This window comes from Peromyscus californicus, unplaced genomic scaffold (assembly GCF_007827085.1).
Source record: "Peromyscus californicus insignis strain IS unplaced genomic scaffold, ASM782708v3 Scaffold_15__1_contigs__length_86483966, whole genome shotgun sequence".
In the NCBI taxonomy this organism is placed as follows: domain Eukaryota; kingdom Metazoa; phylum Chordata; class Mammalia; order Rodentia; family Cricetidae; genus Peromyscus; species Peromyscus californicus.
In genome coordinates, this window is record NW_026294447.1 from 69,406,787 (window position 1) to 69,426,780 (window position 19,994).

General features: G+C 44.0%; 1 protein-coding gene across 23 annotated transcripts in view; it reads right to left on the bottom strand.

The window, feature by feature from the left end:
* The window catches only part of Ttll5 (tubulin tyrosine ligase like 5), a 252,368-nt gene that overhangs the window by 145,652 nt on the left and 86,722 nt on the right, over window positions 1–19,994 (bottom strand). For 21 of the 23 annotated variants that reach the window (XM_052739243.1, XM_052739245.1, XM_052739246.1 and 18 more), the window contains 6 exons: window positions 16,109–16,147; window positions 12,156–12,313; window positions 10,873–11,179; window positions 6,694–6,814; window positions 3,009–3,155; window positions 1,872–1,975 (listed from right to left, as the gene is read on the bottom strand). In XM_052739243.1, the coding sequence (XP_052595203.1) occupies window positions 1,872–1,975; window positions 3,009–3,155; window positions 6,694–6,814; window positions 10,873–11,179; window positions 12,156–12,313; window positions 16,109–16,147 (876 nt within the window). Of the gene's footprint in view, window positions 1–1,871; window positions 1,976–3,008; window positions 3,156–6,693; window positions 6,815–10,872; window positions 11,206–12,155; window positions 12,314–16,108; window positions 16,148–19,994 lie in introns of those variants that run through there. The other 2 variants (XM_052739261.1, XM_052739262.1) reach the window with 2 other exon arrangements.

Genomic DNA, 19,994 nt, shown 5'->3' on the forward strand with positions numbered 1-19,994 from the left:
TCGTCTTTTAGGTCTTCCTGCCTCCTTCCTGCAGGCACTTGAATTTGTCAGCCCATTGAAGGAACCCGTGTACTTGCCCTAACTTAGTGAAAGACCTACACTACCACACAGTTCCCAGCAACTGCTGCTTAAATGACAATCAACAATAAATATGACCCAATGTATTATGGTCCCCAAACACTCTATTAGTGAAGAGTATATGTAGTTTATATTTAGTATCCAGTGAAGTTTCTTTTTTTAAAAGTTTGAGGTTTTGAGCTGCAGAGATGGCTCAGAGGTTAAGAGTATTGGCTGCTCTTCCAGAGGTCCTGAGTTCAATTCCCCGCAACCACATGGTGGCTCACAACCATCTGTAATGAGATCTGGTGCCCTCTTCTGGCGTGCAGGCAAACATGCAGGCAGAACAGTGTATACACAATAAATACATATTAAAAAAATAATAATTAAGTTTGAGGGTCTTTTTCCTTCTATTTTTCTATTGTATGGACTTTTTTTTTAAGTTCTATTTTCTTGGTATCATTTACTTTCTTGCCTTCTCTGCCTTCCATCTTTTTACATGTATGTATTTACCTCGTGTACGAGCACATCCACCACGACGCAGCTGCAGAGGACAATCTGCAGGAACTGTATTTTTCCTTCCCCCACATGGGTCCCCAGGACGGAACTCATGTCTGGTTTAGGCACGAGCACCTCTACCCACTAAGCCACCTGGTCCTTTTTTGCTTTTGCTGTTTTTATGAGGCCGATGTGGAAAGCTGTTTCTTGCTTCATTTCCATACCTGCTTTCTCAAGCCTATGACTCGAGACTTCAGAATGTCCACAAAATAGCATTGAACAACTATAAGCTCTACAAAATGGTGCACGTGTTTGTCGCACACCTAAAACACAAGACACTGAGGCCACAGTGAGGCCTGTTCAAGGAATTAAGCAAAGGCCTCAGTGTCAGCGACTGACAGGCCTCACCGACCTGAACTGCTCAACTAAGGGACTGTCGCTCTCCTCCTGCTGCTGCCGCCCTCTCCACTGCGTCCTGGACGACGGAAGCCCCATCAAAGGGCTTTCGACGGAGCTTCCCCTCAGTTTAGTGGTTTCTGCACAACGCTCCACTTTGAAAAACAATTACTTTTTAGATTTTATTATTTTATGTCGGATCTCCTGGGATTAGAGTTAGAGATGGTTGTGAGCAAACATGTACTACATGCTGGGAATAGAACCTGGGTCTTTTGCAAAAATAGATAAGGCTCCGAATCCCCAATCAACTCTCCAACCTGACAATTCTGTCATTTAAAAAAGGCCCTTCATTCTGAGTTTTTTACAAAAGTTACAATGAAGTGTTTTTTTGTTATCTCTGCCTTTGGAAAAACAATGTCAGTGAGTAGAATGGTCTGGCTGGCTTACATCAACGGAGTTGAACATAGAGATTTTCAATTTCTCAAGGTCAACCCTAAGCATGAAAAACTTGTTCTGTTTTAAATAAATTAGGCGTGACCCTCACAGTGTTGAGAACCCGCCAATCCCTCACCCTAGTCTACATAGGCAAACTTTGGTCATCTCCACAGCATCAGTAGGTCAGGAATAACTCTGGCCCCAGTAAACACTAGACGCCTGTAACTTCACACTTCTGAGAGGCTCTCGGTCCTCGCAGGGCTGTGCACTTTGAAGGCTGTCCAGAGCTCCAGCCCAGACACCACGCCGCACTGTTCTGATAGCTGGAGTCATGACAGCAGCTACACAAGCAGTGAAGATATGGAGAGGCCAAGGCAGGAAGTGCTCCCTTCTTTGGACACTGAGTCATTCCTGTGCACGGAGCAGAAACATGGGGCCGCTCGGGAGACGGAAGGGCATGGTTAGTGATCAACAGGGCCCTGTACCTTGCTTGTCGGATGAACTCCTGAAAGCTTTCTGCGTTCACCCCATCTTCCTCCTCCTCTTCTAGTTTCTTCTTTGATTTCTTCTCAGCCATTTGTTCTGTTTCCTACCCATGTCCAACCCCAGAGAAAAACGACAAACTGAAACTGACTCCTGAGAGACGTGTCCTTCACCTACTTCGTTACCTTCCATTAACGGCTCATTTCAGCAAAGGCTCTAACTCCTCTACTTCCACCACTTACAAATCTGACACGCTACTTTGGGTCATCATTTCATGAAATGTTTTGAAATTCCCAAGTAACAGTGGCAAAATGTAATTTTTAATCATGTTTTTACTTTCTACTAACACAGGTCATAGAGTGAGAACCTTTTCTAGCAACATCTGGGATAATGATTGCTGCTTCACAGAGCTGCAAGACAACAGACACACAATAGTTTGTTACAATTCACAGAGGAAAGGTTGGTCTTAGAAGAGTCTCTTGTATCAGTTTCCAAGCTGACTGAGATTTTACTTGTGTAAGACAAAAGACAATTCTCAGTGGATCTGGAGGAAATTGTGGCGACAGGTTTAGTGTGCTGACAGTCCACTAGTCTTTCCACGTAATTTCAGAAAGGCCACGTCAATTTCCAGGACTCAGCTTTTCCTCCTACATAGTGGTCGTACTTTTTCTTCCCTAAATAACATCTTTTTAAAAAGGATTCTAGAACCTCAGATATAAAGCACTTTGGGAAAATTCTAATTAAACAGTGTACCTTATAGGTATGAAATCCTATCCCTGTTTCAAATGTTTCAGAGAAGAAAATCTAACTCTTCCAAAGTAGAAACGCAAGTCATCATATAAATTCATAGTTTAAGTTCTCTCTCAAATGGCCAACTCACTACTGTCTATAGGCACAATACTAGAATACAACTGCACACAGACCAGGATCCTTCTCGGGTATACTAGAGCGCAAAAGAACTATGCAATTTCGTAAGTACAGCTACTGGCCCTCCAAAGAAGCAGTTTTTCGGCCCAGCTGGACTGCCCATTGGAGCCCTACAGGGGATGATGATGCCAAGAGAACAGAACAAAGCAGATGGCCTGTTCTCAACAGGGCACCATGAGCCAACATGGAAGACTATGAGGAAAACGACTTACCTTGTTGTACACGACGATAAAGTCACTTAGCTGGTGGGCAAGGATTCTTCTGCGCTCCAGAAGTGCCAATCGCCGACTAGGTAACACCATCCTCAGTGAATGCTGGAGATTACTTGATGCTCTCTTAAGGAATCGAACCACTAGCTCCTATATGGAGTAATGAGAACGAGAAGGGCAAAGGTAGGGATTGTGCTGACCATCGAGAGGACAAGCAGTGACGGGATTCAACAAGAGATGTGAGAAGAGGTATGTCACACGTTTTTATAAGCATGTTAGCTACAAGACATAAAGACCAAAAAATAAAAATTAAATGTAGATGCAAGTAACTATGTAGTAAGGCAGTAGTGATACAAACACCATAATGTATAGATGCACAAACAGAACTGTCATAATTTAAAGAGTGGATATTGCTTCTAATAAGGTGTTCAAGCAGAGCCATTTAGGAAAGTTGGCATTCAAGGTCAGTGCAAACTAAAATCACAGAAGCAGATGAACTTATCTATGGTGTTTATTTGTGCTAAAATGTAATTTTATTTGTATGTTAATAAATAAAGTTGCCTGGAGATCAGAGGTCATAGCCATTAAGCAGATGTCTGGCAGTGGTAGCACATGCCCTTAATCTGATCACATGGCAGACAGAATCTCTGTGTGTTCAAGTACACAGCCAAGCATGGTGACACACGCCTTTAATCCCAGTACCAACCATAGAGACCTTGAGGTCTGTAGAGACAGGCAGTGACGAGGAGGTCATGTGGTTGGGTTTAGAGCCAATGAGAAGGTAGAACAGAAAGGCAATACAAAGACGGGTCACACAGGAGAAGGTCTCTCTCTCTCTCAGGGGAAGCGACAGCAGCGACTGGTGAGCTAAAGGCAGTCTTGGGGCTTCGCTAGTGCTCTGATCTCTTAGGCTTTACCTCTGTATTTGGCTCTGCGTTTCTTATTTACTACGACCATTTAGAATTTCATGTACGCCGGGTGGTGGTGGCGCACGCCTTTAATCCCAGCACTCGGGAGGCAGAGCCAGGCGGATCTCTGTGAGTTCGAGGCCAGCCTGGTCTCCAAAGCGAGTTCCAGGAAAGGCGCAAAGCTACACAGAGAAACCCTGTCTCGAAAAACAACAACAACAACAACAAAAAAAAAAAAAAAAAAAAAGAATTTCATGTATACTCATCAGAGGTGAGAAGGCAGAAAAAACAGAATCAGGTGCAATGGCAAATGTCTACAATCCTGCTGCTAGGAAGGCTGAGGTAAGAGGATGTGAGTTAGTGGCCAGCCTCGGCTACACAGTAAGACCCTGTAACAAAACAAAAAAGCATGTCTAACAGAAAGCAATGGCACAGAGGCCAGAGAGAAAAGGGTCAAGTGTCAAAGCTCCCGAAGAGTCTGGAGTGGGAAAGGATCACAAGCTGGAGACAGCCCCTGAATCTGGACACCGAGGTCGCCGCATCAAGAGCCTTCATATAAACAGTGAAGGAAGGTATGAAAAAGTGCATGTGTAATGAACAGAAACTACTGCTTAAAAAGTGTGGTGATGAAGGAAACTAAAAGCTGCTATGTAGCTGGGAAGCTACAGACCATTCTTCCTTCCAAAGGGTAAGGGACCTCTGAGAGCGGGAAGTGGGGAAGCAAAGCCAGGAGACAGCAGTCATTAAGCAAATGGGAGACTATACCTCACTAAGGATGGAGACAAAGGATTCTGAAACAGAGAATCTCAATCAGGTCATTCATGACACCACAGATGCTTCAGAGAGATTCTGAGAGGTTACTGTCCATAAGATAACAGAACTGTTAGGATGCCCTCTGAGCTGCCAGATAGACTGGATCAGAGAGGGATGCTGTGTACCTGTCTTTCTCATAAGCAAGGCCACTGGCCCTCAAGCCACAGCCAGGAATAGCTCAATGTTTACTGGGTTTTACAGTGATGATCTTACATATTCTTGTAGAAAGCCCCAAATCTTGGGTGAATTCTCAGCCAGCAACTGGAGTCATTAGTTTGGTTATTTCTTTGTTTGCTTTTTGGTTATTTTCTAAGTGATTCTTTTTTTTTTTTAAATTGACTGTTGTTCATTGCCCCTCCTCCAGTTTTCTCCAGCATAGAGGGTACGGCCTCATAACCAGAGGGGATTTTACAGTTCTCTGATGTCTTTACTATAGTGTGGTTTAGCTACTACATTCAAACATGGTTTTTTCAGTGGAGCAGACAAACTGACTCGGAAAAAGGCAGGCTCAATTTTCCACTTGGAAAGAGTAGAGCTAACATTTTCCACTGATGGCTGAAGGATTATTCATGACACACAAGGTTTTATCTCTGGGTTGTCCGAGCTACTTTAAATTCATCATTTGTTTTCTGGGAGAGCCAACATGTTTTTTAAAATGTATCTTTCATAAAGAGACCTAAAAATTAAAGTCAGCACTGACAAAGGACACAGCTTCCTCAGGGTTAAAGACCCCTCTGCTTGTGGTAATGCCTCTAGTTTTTATTTTTTTTTATTTATTTTTTTTTTTTTTTTTGGTTTTTCGAGACAGGGTTTCTCTGTGTAGCTTTGCGCCTTTCCTGGAACTCTCTTTGGAGACCAGGCTGGCCTCGAACTCACAGAGATCCGCCTGGCTCTGCCTCCCGAGTGCTGGGATTAAAGGCGTGCGCCACCACCGCCCGGCTTGCCTCTAGTTTTTAACAGGCCATTAAAAGGCTGTGGTTTCCTCTACAAGCTCTGATCTTACCAAAGAACCTGATGCTCCCTGTCATTGTGATCTGGAATATTAAATCCTGGGTGTGTTGAAATGACTAATACATGTTAAATTGTCATAAGTTTGATTCTAGTAATCCAAAACTTTTACACAATTACAAGTAGACATTAAGCTGAGGAACAGTACTTTCTGAGTTTACTGCCTTTCAGAGAGCTAATGGGAATCCTCAGTACAGAAAATAATGGAAACAAAGTAGAGCAAGAATAGGTAATATCTCGGGTTACAGGTTACCACATTCAAGCTACAGAACAAAAGCTTTGGCTTTTCTAGGTTTTTGTATCCTCTGTAAAATGAGGTAACAATGCCTCCCTCAAAGAATGAAACGGAAAGCAGCCCAAGGACAGAAGACAGTTATTTCTCTCAAAGGTTTTACACAGGACTGACATCTAATGAGCAACCAATTTCCATTTCAATTCAGAGTAAACCGATAGTTCCACTATATAGCATAATGCATGTGGCTTCAGAGATCTGCCTCACATCACATAAAAACACGAGAAATCTAAAAACTTCACCATGTATAACGTGTGGGGGGGGGGGGGCGTGCATGAGTTTTCCTGGTGCCTGTGAATGCATGTACCATACCATTCATGTGTAGGCCAGAGGACAATTTGTGGAATAGATCCGTGTGTGTGTGTGTGTGTGTGTGTGTGTGTGTGTGTGTGTGTGTGTGTGTGTGTGTTGCATGAGTTTTCCTGGTGCCTGTGAATGCATGTGCCACACCATTGATGTGCAGGCCAGAGGACAATTTGTGGAATAGATCCACTCTTTTCACCTTTACCTGGGAATCAAACTCAGGTCACCAGGCTTGCATGGTTAGACCTTTAACTGCGTCCTGCACGAATTCTTTGATCAGAACACATTGCTAAGCTGGGGAGAAAGGAAAAGAAGGAGAGAAAGAAAAGGGACAAGTCAAAGGTCCCAGCAAGCAGAGCCTCACCATCTGTTCATCCTCTTTGGCAGCCCAACTCGGACTGAGGGTCTGACCACCACTGTCCTTCGTCAGACGGACTTGCACATGCTGAAGATAGGCAGAGAATGCTAACCGGGCCTGCACTTTGCTGTAGAAATCCAAAACAAGACATCGTTATGAGACAGAATGGCAAACCTACCTACCACATAACTGCCTCTCTCCAAGTGACCTCTAAGAATCCTGTTAGGATGGCTAAGAATATGAAAACTGTTAGGTAGACACTACTGAATGAAGAACCCTTCCAAACCTTCCATGAGATTTTAAACTATTTCCCATACAAGAATCAATGATAATACTTCTCATCATTAGCATAAAAGGGGGCGCACACAAAAATTGAAAATTATTTATCCTGCCCCTCTGCCTCCTTGAATTTTTAAGAACTTTCTTGGGAGAATGCAGTGTTTGGTGTTCACAGGGACACTGGTAGCTAAGAGGAAAGGAATTTGGTGGTAGAAGTCCTTCAGGATATACTTATCAAATAGTAGAGAAATATGGATTTTGTTATGAGAACTAATATTCCTAGCATGGAAAAGCCTCTGAAGCAGGATAAATCCTACAAAGGAACTTTTGAGCCCACATTTTAAGGTCATGCATCTCAACTCCATGACAGACAGGAGTGGTTGGAGCCCAGAACAGAACAAGTGAATGTGGTCCAACAAAGCTTGGTGTACATGACCTGACAGGCAGGGGCGAACCCAGAGGTTTAGTGGGGAAAATATCCTTCAAGATGGTGAGACGCACCACAGTGAGAGCTGGTTTCTGCCTGGTGGTCTAGGTTACAGACAAGGACTCTCCTCAAGCTGCAGTGGGAAAGCCAGAGGACCAGAGAGACAGTGACGACTTTCACTTCAGCAGCTAACTGTGGCAGATCTGTTTCCTTTCAGGCAAGATTTTGGTTACTTCAGCTGATCGGTCTCCTGTCACTGTAGCCAAAATTACATCAGCTAAGATTAGGGCCCAATACTAACTCCGTTCCCAATCCTCGCCCATGTAATCACTAAACACTGTCGGCTCATGTTCCCCGAGGTTAAGAGGGAGGATCTGTCCCAAATGGACAGCAGATCCTACAAGGTCCAGGACTGAGTGTGTTTTGGAGGACCGGAGTGCAGGGGAGTCAGGCCAGGGAGTCTGCTTGCTCTTGAGTTTTCATGTGGAAGAGGTTCTAGCAAGTGAGCTATAAGTAAGGTTACAGTCTTATTACTAACAGGAACAGTTATGAGAGTGCAATATGAATTTGAAACAAGGAATTTAAATGTCCAAATGTTCCCAACAAAGACATTCCTATTCTCATCTAGGGAACAGCAGCATGTTTCAGATACTTCCAACTGCAGCTGAGTAACCAACTGCATTGACTGGAGGGAGCCCTCATACTGACAATCAGTTGAAATTTCAAGCCTTATTTTGTTTCAAATGAAATTTAACTAAGATATGAAATAACTAAGTTTTTCATGTCTATAAACCTTCCTAAAAGGACCCTGGAAAGCTAGTCTAAGACCATCTCAAAGGCATCGGCCAGTCATTGGACCAAAGTATCAGATAGACACGATTTGGATTAAATCAACCTGGTTCTAAAAACCAAAAGGTTATTAAACAGATCCTCAGGAGACAAGTCACACAAGGAGGTGGTGTATGCTGTCTCCAACCCTAGCCTTGCCCATCCCCAGGAGACCATGCGAACACCCCACAGGACAATGGGCAACAGTCTGGAGTCTGCCGACTGACAACCATCTAGCCTACAAGCTGTTTCCTCACTGAAAGTGAAACCCTGAAGATTTACTAAGAAGTACTTATTTCTACAGCTTCCAAGGAGGATTTGATTGCTGGAATGCAGCTTAGAACATACTTTCATCTTTCGTTTCCAATTTTCTAATACCCCCTGCCCCAAATTCAGGAAACAGTTTCAGAAATCCTGATGTGACCCTGCACCTTGGCTTGACAGAGAACACTGACTGAAGCCTGGAAAGGGTCTCGGACTCTCCGATTTGCCCTCAATCGAGTAATCAGCTCAATCCAAAGACCAGAGCCCAAGTACTGGGAACGAGTCCACACAACCTGAACTCACCAATCAGCTATTCTCATTCTCCACAGCACCCTCCCAAACCTAAACTCCCTGGGTACCTCCTGGCCCAAGTGCAAGTTCTGGCCTCTAGAGAGCACAGGCCCCACTGCAGACTACTCAGCTTCGCCACCCTTTGGCTTCCCTCAGCACTTGCCACACAGCCCGTCCTTTAAGACTTGGAAAAGGAGTTAGCCCTCTACTGGCCTCTTTCCACCTTTCCTTTAGGACCCTTCTCTGCCAATACATCCATTTCTACATCTTAATCCTCTGGCCATCAAACCCTGCCTCTTAAGTCTACAAATGCTCCGAATCTCTATCTTGAAAAAGAAAAGCATCCTTTCTTAGCTAGCTCTCTCCATGATGTGGTCTCTCACATTCCTCTCGCTGCCAAGCCCTTTGGAACCATACTTCACACTTGCTTTCCGATTCCTCGGCTCGCAGCTGCTTCTCCACCCACCAGTGCAGGAGTGTCCCTTCACTCCTTCACGCGCCATTGGTGTCTTAGGCACTCTGCAGACCTGACACCCTCCTGCTGTCGCTGACACAGCGTCATCCCCTCCCGCTCTGGAGCCCATCTCTGAGCTGTTACCTCTTGGTCTCTACTGATCTACCCAGAGTGCTGTACTCTGCCCTCTCTTCACATCCACACTGGTGAGTTAATCCGAGCTGACAGCAATGTCCATTGTGAGGCTTGAACTATGACCTATAAGCTGTACTTTTGCTGGTCAGCACAGGGCACATCCTCCTTATACACAATGACGCCAGAGCTTTCTGTCAGGAAACAACTCCTGTTCTTTCTGCCCTCTGATGGCGTCATGACATCAGCCAATGCAGAGCTTTAGTCTACCACTCTTCCCTCACAAATGGCTTAAGTCTGTCTCCTTCTCGTCACTCCTGTGACATCACTAGCTGACACCTTCATCTTCCAGATTCGGACAATTCTAAATCCCCTTTCTACGTTGAGTTTCTTCTCTAACCAACTGCTCTCTCACAATGTGAGCAAAATTTGCTGTCTAAAACAAGGTCTGACTATCATGTAGCTACTTAAAAACCACCCAGAAACAAACCCACTTTCTCTAAAGCCAATGTAACAGCATGCACTGGACGGAGTCTAGTTTCTTAGCACCCCCTCCCGACCTCTTTAGCTCCCCTAGTCAGCTACTTCCCAAACACAAAGGCCTGTGCCATTCCCCTTTTGTTCTGCCTGGAATGCCCTGCCTCCTGGTAGACGGAGGGAGAACTACCTCCTCATACAAACTCACTGCAAAGCTCACCTCTACATGCATGGTCAGCACAGTCTTAGTGACCCTCGGCCCCGCCACCACACCATTTTACCATCTTCAAAGCATTCTCCACTGCCTGGAACCATGTTTCTTTGTTTACTGTCCATCTTCCTGCAGATTGTAAGTTGGCCATACCCGCCTTGCTCCTCCAGCAATGCTCCCCCCAACAGTCCTCCCCACAGCAGCAGTGCTCCCCACAGCAGTAGTGCTCCCCACAGCAGTAGTGCTCCCCACAGCAGTGCTCCCCCCAGCAGTGCTCTAGGGCCTAGCATATTCTTGGCACCGAGCAGGCACTCAGCAATGTCTACTGATGGACTGGAGGAATGGCTATCTTGCCCCACTTCTGTGTCACTTCCTTCTACCTACTCAGCACTCGCCTCCCACTTCCCAAACCTTGGAAAACCCAAATCAGTTAAGGCCTGGCTCAAAGATCCCTTCTCACATGATGCTGTTCTGGTCCTTCTTCTGTGTCCTCATGGGGATCAGAGTCCCAGCTCCTTGAGGTTCTCACATACTACACCAGAACTGCTTGAGTTCCTTGTCTTGGTCACTCTGCACTCTTGAGACTATGCCAGGCCAGCATCTATGGGGCCTATGAAACCCGGGCCATATTATAGCTCGACCTCGGACAAGTCACTTCTCCAAGCCTCCGTTTCTGCAATAGTAGCAATGTCTAACCAGCCATTAGTTCACAGGACTTCTGTGATTACCAAAGGAACCAGGGAAGCCACTGACACAGGGGCTGGGATTCAGTACTAGTCAGCTATAAGCAGCCCGACGACCATCACTCTCAAAGGTACCTACCTTAGATTTCCATTATCCTGGAGAATCTGCATCAGATTAAATTTAGACTCTGGCTCTTGAGTCTCAATTTTGCAGGACTGATCACCTTTATTAGTCCACTCGGCAACTTTCATGGAATTTTCTCTGGGTGAATTTTCTACTATAACAGTCAATGAAGGCGTGTACTTGGCTTGGTTTTCTCCAAGAGACCCTGCAGACTCCTCCTGGGAGGCTTCCTGCTCTTCATCTTCATTGTCTAATCCAACTTCTTCCTCCTCTTCGCTTTCTGTCTCAGTTTTAATATTCATTTCAGCTGGTTGGGTAATCACTAAATGCGAAGAATCACTAATGTTGCTGAAAAAAGGATTAAAATGTCCTCTCTCCCAACACCTTCCTTTTATCTTCTTAGCAAAAACCCATTTCTAAGTCAAACTCCCAACAAGACACCAAATTAACAGAAATTACATCACGCTCATCTTATAGCCCTAACCACCCTATTAATAATCATCATTAGAGTTGATAGTTCTCATCATACCCATGGCTCTCTCACTGCTGAAGGCAAGCCCCACCACAAAATGCCCTGGACTGCGTACTCCTAGCATATCAGAGGGTGTTAAAAAAAAAAAAAAAAAAAAAAAAACCCAAATCCCCTCCACGGAGATACAAAGAGCAGGGGAATATCATCCGAGTCTACGTTGACTGCTGTCTTAAACCAGGAACCGTACCTTTCCTTTTTAAACTCATCAATGAAGCCCCAGGGACTACCGAAAGAGCTGCCTGACAGAGGTGCTCTACAAGGGAGGGAAGTAGGGAGTGGTGTCAATCTACGGGTGAGTCAAAAACAGAGCTGTAATGTAGGACAGCCTGCAGAGAAACTCCTTCATCTAAAATATTCATGGCGCCTGGCCATTTCACATGATGAACTGGCTTACCAAGTCATCATCAAGGCCAGCAGCATCAGCATCACTCAGGACCCCACTACTCTGGACACTCATTATTCTAAAGAATCGAGGATTTGTTTGATGGTGGAAGGGGAGCAGGAGCCAAAACATGCACTTCGTTTCAGATAGTTTTCAATGCAAGTATTAAGGAACTGGACATTTAAAAATTTCTAATCCTTTCAAAATTAAGTTTCAGAGCGGGGAGAGATTACCTAGAGCAAAACTAACCTCATGTGATCAGGAAAGTTCTGACTCATTGGGTATAAGGAAGAAATTGGTTAACCGGGTATAAGGAAGAAATTGGTTAACCGGCTCTGCCAGGACCCAGATCACACAGTTTGTTGAATGCTCACTGTCAGGTACCTGGGTATTTTGGCCTCATTGCCCTCAATCTGCCACTCCGCCGTCTACGTTTTCGCACCTCCAGAGACAGTAGCTTCCTCTCATAGAGAGCAGCATGCAGCTTGGCCTTGGAGTTCATGCTCTCCACCTTCAGTTCTGGTGCTCCGTCAGTATTCACTCTGCAGGAAACACAACACAGCAGGCATGCCTTTCACAAGTATTCCTCCTTAAACTGTGTGTGGTGCTGGGTGCCTGGGATCCCAGCACTCAGAACATCGAGACAGGGGAATCCGAAGTTCAAAGTCATCTATAGCTATACAGCAAGTTTGAGGCCAGCCTTAGCTACACAAGACAGTCAGGTTCTCTTCTTTATTCCAAGACTAAGCTTGAGAACATCTGTAAGGACAAGAGATTGCCATGGAAACAGTCATGAACTCTAAAGGGGCTGGAGTTCATGGGTGAATGGGAATACTGCAGTCAACATTAAGACTTTATTAATGGCTTCCCTGAATTTATTAAAATTATTAAATGTATTAAACAGATGAAGATCTGAGAATAGGGCAGTGGCACACGGGGCACTAGGACTCATGGGGAAGTGTCTCTGAAAAGTCACAGAGACTGCAAGGGTCTCCCCAGTCTAGTGTTGCACAACTTGGGGACACAACAAGACTCCTGACCTTCTTTGGGACCTATATAGCTCCACAGAGACAGGAGAGTGGCAGGACCCCTCCAGGTCCTGAGTGGAGTCAGGAATTCAGAGGCAGAGGCAGACATGAGCTGGCAGCAGACAGAAGACAAGGCCCAAGCCCAGCAGGTTCTGAGTGAGACGAGGGACGGGGAAGGGGCTGGCAATACCTGTGCCAGGTGTGAGGAAGACAAATCACAACCAGGGATGTGAGTGATGTGGGACCCAGCCCAAAAAGGGAGTGGACAAATCCCGGGGCCTCTGCCCTCTGGGCATCTCACCACCCTTTCTGATGGAAGGTATCACTGGACACCCAGACTGACTGACAGAAAATGTTTGGCCTCCTGCCTCAGTCTCCCAAGAAGCTACAACTAAGAAATGTTCAATCTTATCCATCATCATCTTCCCAAAGACTGAACTGCAGAGCTCTGAAAATATAGATCTAGCCAATTAAATAATGAATTAATAACTCAGAAGGAAAAGCATCATTCAAGCTATTTATTTACTAATATCTGACTACTTGTCATATTTGGTAATTGTGCAGTCAAATGTGATATCTCTATCTTACATGCTAGCATGTTTCTAAAGACACATCCTTTAAAAACTTAACCTGGGGCCAGGCATGGCGGCTCACACCTTTAATCCCTGCACTTGAGAGGTAGAAGCAGACAGATCTCTGGAAGTTTGAGGCCATCCTAATCTACAAAGTTGAGTTCCAGGACAGCTAGGGCTATAAAGAGAAACCCTGTCCTGAAAAACACCCAAACAAACAAACAAATCTTAACCTGGTTTGAGATAGCTTAATATTCTAGGTCACGTTAATTGAACGGGTAGAAATTATATCTTAATAAATTAAAGCCCAGTGCTTATGAACTAGTCATAAACTAGTCTATTGCATAAAAAAGAATATCCCAATTTACACAGGTAAGAGCATGATTCTTTAGAATTTTACTAAGTACACTGATATATTGTACTCTGTGAATGTCTTGTGTTCCTCTTCCTCTTCCTTCTGTATCTGTGGCATGCACAGTGTATGCATCTATGTGCACCTGTGTGGACAGATGTGTGCACACATGTGTGCACGCAAAGGCCAGAAGAGAACATTGCATGTCCTCCTCTATGACTCTCTGACTTATTCCCTTGAGACAGTGTCTTACTCACCACTGAAACCAAGAAACCTGGAGCTGGCTTTGTAGGAAGTCTTTTATAAAAACCCAACCTTCTAACTAGACTCACTCTGTAGTGCCCTGCAGGATTACTCTTTCAGTTCTGTTCAATCTGCATCACTGCTATCCTGAACAAGGAGTTCAGTCACTCACTTTACCTAAGCCGGTCTAAGAAAGTTAACAGAAGAAAAGGAGCACTGAGTGCCAGCATCAGCCAGAGGGGATGGCATGAGTGTAGAGCCGATAGACACAAAATGGATGCTGTGGAGGGATGCTAAGGAACTGCTAATTCTTTTCTGTTTGTTTTGTTTAACTGCCTTTCACTTTTTCTTACGTTCTCAATTCTACTTATTTTAGTTACTCCAGTCTGCTTTGTATAGTTTCTTAGATGGACTCCAGCTCTGTCACTTCAGTCCTCAGAGTCCTTTGCTTCTTGCATCTTTTCTTATATTGAGACAAGCTCTCACTATCTGTAGGCCAGGCTGACTTGCAAGCCAGAAGCCTTTGCCTTGGCATCCAGAGCAGCAGGACCGCAGGCACATCCACCGTGCCTAGCTCAGCGCTCAGTCTGCAATTGAAGCACTTAGAGCTACAATTATCCCTCAAAGCACCACTTCAGCTGAAAATCACACATTTTCGGCTTTATTTTTATTATGAATGATTTCAATACACTTCCTAATTTCCTCTGTGATATCCTTCTTGATATGCATAGATTAGTTAGAAACGTGTTTCTTCTAGCCAATATTTGGAGATTTCCCAAGAATATGACGGTATTATTTCAATCTTTTTAAATCTAGTAAGACTTCTTTCATACTCCAGCATACAATACCATAGCCTAGTTTTTATCCGTTTAATCCTCTATACCACCAAAATATCCATATGAATACTAATAAATAATAACAGCTAAAAACTAGAAATCAAGGCCCATTCGTTTGAAACAGTTTTTTCCTTTTTTAGTTTTTGGAAACAAGGTTTCTATAGTATAGCCTAGCCTAGTCAAAAGTAGCTGAGGCTGACTGTGTGCCCACCACAGCACTCCTACACTAGTCTCTTATGGGCTAGGGTTACATGCATGAGCCACCACACTCAGCTTTAAATGCGCTTTCTAAGTTTTTAAAAAATTTCCCTAACTTCCAAACTGATGGTAATATACCTAGGAAGTCTATTCTTTGACTAAATGCTATAGGAAACTTATAAATTCTGACTTTCATTTAGAAATAAGCTACAAGTAATTAATTTTAGTTTTCCCTAAAGAGGCAATCATGACTTCCTTAAAAGTTCCATTTACGCTTCAGAAGGTTTGGTGTGGGTAGTGGGATGGCTCGGTGGGTAGTGGCCTTGCTGTACAAGCCTGGTAATCTGACTTCCACCCCTAGGACCCACATAGAGGAGGAGGAAGAGAACCAACTCCACAAAGGTGTTCCTTGACCTGCACGCATGTGCCACACATGTGTACTCCACAAAAGTCCCCACACATCATCCACACAGAGACACACGCAGTAACTTAAGTTATTGGATGAGAAACCAGGTTTTAATGAACTCGTAAGGAAAACAAAGCGGGACGCAGGCAGCCATGCTGGCCTTCTTGTTATACCGCGTCTGAAGAGGACAGCGCAGGGCAGGCACATGAAACGGTTGAACTCTCTGTAACCTGCAGATGTGTGTAGGCTGAAAACTTTCTGGTGCAGCTGCAGTCTTGACTGAGGCAAAGCCATGCTGGTCTTTCCTCGGCTATGTTCTGCTCTGTCCAAATGAAAAGCTACCTGTGTGCTGACTTCCAACAGGTCCAGTCACATGCCTCAGGAATAACAAAGCCACAACATAAACATGGATCTAAGGTGGCCACAGTCTTGAAGTCTCACTAATACCCTGGTCTCTTTCACCCCACCAAGCAAGGAATCTATTATCATCGGTTAAAATGACATACAGTTCTAAGAAATTACATCTTACACCTGCTTTATAGTATGTGGCCACAGAACACTTGTTCAATAGAAAGCATTTACATATTGCTGCTACTTATGATGAGCCAAACTGAAAGCAGCTCTGTAAGGCAGACTGTTCGTCTGTGCATGGCTGCACGTCACGCAGATGGGAGGATTTGTCAACTGTGAAAAAGTAGTTACCGTGTTCTTCCTGTCAGCAAGCTTCTTCTCGGGTTTCCCCTGCAGAGGCAGAAAGGACAACAGGGTTAGAGAGCGCGGCCCACCCGCTCACTCCAGAGCTCACACACAGGAATGCCTTCGCCAAAGCTCTACTGGAGCCTTGACATCTAGTTAGGGCAGACTGCGCATGTTTTGAGGAGCAGCAGAACATCCTCAGAGAAAAGCAGAGTACTATGAGGCAGATTCAATTAAAAATGGGGAACAGGCAAAGAAACTGCAGATAAAAAATGATAATAATGACTAACATTTTTCCTTCTACTTATAAAGCAAATTATAATTATTCCTCACGACAATGTGAAGGCACTTATTACCCCCACTGTCATGTGCATACAGATGTGTGCATGCACACATGTGTCTGCATGTGCATATGGTGTGTGTGCATGCCTGTGTATATGTGTGTGCATGTAGATGAGTGGAGATGATACAGGGCTTGGAAGGGTTGCACTGGAGTTCAGGGCTGAGATCTGGCTCCAGAGCTTTCTGCTTTCATTGAACTATTTCAGAATAGGAAACCAAGTCCCGCTCTCATGGGATTCCAAAGACTATTCATCAAAATTAGACTTTCCACAAATAAAGAAAAAAAGAAACCTGTTTAAAAAGAAAGAGAGAGAGAGAAAGAGAGAGAGAGAGAGAGAGAGAAAGAGAGAGAGAGAGAGAGAGAGAGAGAGAGAGAGAGAGAGAGAGAGAGATGTTCCCAAGCTAAATGCCAACTGTGCCTGTTAAACAGGCTTTTGCTTTTCCTTTAAAATATATATCCTTCTCATTCAATTTCCACACTGAACACTGGGGGTGGAGGATGTTCCAGTCTGCCTCTTACTCCTTCCTGTATTTAGTTCAGCACAATTTAATCACCATTGGTGGTGGTTTGTATAGGAATGGCCCCCATAGTGTTTGAATGCTTGGCCAGTAGGGAGTGGCACTATTAGGAGGTGTGGCCTTGGTGGAGGAAGTGTGTCACTATGGAGGTGGGCTTTGAGGTCTCATATATGCTCAAGCTACATGCAGTATACAGTCTCTCCTGCTGCCTGAGGATCAAGATGTGGAACTCTCAGCTCCTTCTCCAGCACCATGTCTGCCTGCATGCTGCCATGTTCAACCAGGATGATAATGGACTAAACCTCTGAAACTGTAAGCAAGCCCCAATTAAACGCTTTCCTTTGTAAGAGTTGCCATGGTCATGGTATCTCTTCGCAGCAATAGAAACCCAGAGTAAAATATCATGGTAACTTTAATGTATTGCCGGGTGGTGGTGGCGCACGCCTTTAATCCCAGCACTCAGGAGGCAGAGTCAGGCGGATCTCTGTGAGTTCGAGGCCAGCCTGGGCTACCAAGTGAGTCCCAGGAAAGGCGCAAAGCTACACAGAGAAACCCTGTCTCGAAAAACCAAAAAAAAAAAAAAAAAAAAAAAACAACAAAACATTAATGTATCCACCACAAGATGCTGGACAGCTACACTACTCACCATGAAACCACCATGTTGTTGGTATGTCATTACTATGTATACTTCCTAGTCAATTCTCATTCCATTAACTTGTTCAATCAAATACTTGGTCATTTCAAAAGTGTCATATTAATGGAGACACAAAGTATATAAATTGTGGTATTTTTTAAAAGGCAAAAGTAATATAATATTACAAAAGATCAAGTGAAAGAGTTTCAGCAGGCTGTTTTAACTTTTCCTATACCTTCTTATCCCTGCTAGTGTCCTGATATCAGTGCATCAGAAAACTCAGGATGACCAACTTTCCGCCCAGACAATGGTCATCTCCAGGGATCTATAATCATGGCCTCTAAGTATGATCCCATGGACAGCTTTTAATAAGTACCTCCACTTCCCTCCAGGGATGGGGCCAGGGTATAAATGTCACTTACACGATCCCCCTGGGTTACTAATTTGCAGCCAGAGTTAAAACTATTGCCATACAATAGGACACTAGGATACTGTTTACCAGAGCTGATCGAGCAGACAGGAAGGGTTGTGGGAAGGGACAGCAAGTGAACAAACCCAACTACAAGAAATGAGTGAATAATCAGTCTGAAATTGACAGTAACAATTTACAACAATTCAGATTGAGAGAAGAAATCTAGTGGAAGATGTGAGGATTTGGAATGAACACATTTCATTTCTTTCAAAGCCTATTTTTCTATGTGATAGGTTCTGACCATGGACAAAGATGACTACAACATAGCACTCACTCCAAAGGGCTGATGGGGAAAGTCCATGTCAGTGAAAGAGGTCTTTAAATCCAGGAGGAGAGACTTAGCAAGAGTTATTTAGGGATGGATGGAAGGTATCACAAGCAAAGGGAAGTTTGAAAGGATAAGAAGATATGAAAAACCAAGAAAATACGGCCTGATTGGGCTGTGGTTGGTACAGAAACCTGGAGATGAGCCTTTAAAAGGTTACCAAGAATAGATCGTAAAGGCATCTCTTTGCTAAACAGGAAAATTTGTTTTCTTAATAAAAAATTCTAGGAAGCTTATATGCAGGAGTTGTTAGCTGAAACCTACTAAAAAAATACAGAAATGTGTCAACTTGGATGATGTAGTCTAATTAAATGTAGTATTTTATCCATATAAATTTAGGAATATACACTGGGCGGTGGTGGTGCATGCCTTTAATCCCAGCACTTGGGAGGCACAGCCAAGTGGATCTCTGAGTTCGAGGCCAGCCTGGTCTACAGAGCGAGATCCAGGACAGGCACCAAAACTACACAGAGAAACCCTGTCCTGAAAAAATTTAGGAAAATACACAATTATGGATTCTTGCTGTTTAAAAACACAAGGTCTTACTATATACCCCATCTGGCCTGGAAAGCAGGCTGGCCTCAAACTCACCAAGATCCTGCCTCTACCTCCAGAGTAGCGCTGGGATTAAAAGCATGCGCCACCACGCCCAGCATAATAATGGGTTATTATAACTCATTTTCAAAAGAAACTGCACTTTCTTCCTGTCACAACTATTTTAAATGCTACAGATGCCGCTCACTGGCTGAAACCGTGGTGGCTGGCAAGGCTGCTGCTATGTTTGACTAACGAATAAGAGATATTTTGTTTTGTTTTTGGAGATATGATCTCACTATGTAGCATTGGATTCAAAATCCTGATCCTCCTGCCTCAGCCTCCAAGTGTTAAGACTGCAGGTGTATGACACCATTCACATACCATACATCACATTTCTCACTCCAAACAAAATGTTTCATAATTATGGCTAGGCTAGTAGTTTCCAACTAGCCTGCTGTACCTTCTTTCCACCTCATGAAAAACGCGAGTATGGAAAGATCCAGCATCAAGCATGGAGTCCATGTCAGTACAGAAACAGAACAGTAGATCTTGGAAGGAAACGTGTGCAAATGCCTATTTTAAGCAACCCGTGAATTACTTCTAAACACGACTGGACAATCAAAGCCACCAAATATATGCAGATAGTTGACAGTAAAAAATAGTTTTTTTAGTTCATAGTTTTTTGCTTGATAGTAAAAAATAGTTCTCTAGGTGGAAAGAATGAGTATGGAGAAGTTATATAATGTAAAAAGCTGAAAAGATTTCAAGACAAAAAGAATTGAGAAGACATATATCCATGAACCATGAAAGCTAGTCAAAAGTACAAATAGTTCCTGGATCTGAAAGTTGTACTTTCCCCAATAGGAAAATAAATGTAGTAACTCCTGCCTGTGATCACAGCAAATGATACACAAAACAGAGGTGGAGACTGTTTTAGAGTTTAGAAGACACAACTGAAGGAGCCCTCAAGAGCTGGGCATGGTGGCTCATGTCTTAATGCCAGCAGGGAGGAGGTTGAGGCAGGCTCTCCGTGAGTTCAAGTGAAGGTCCAGGCCTACCTGTG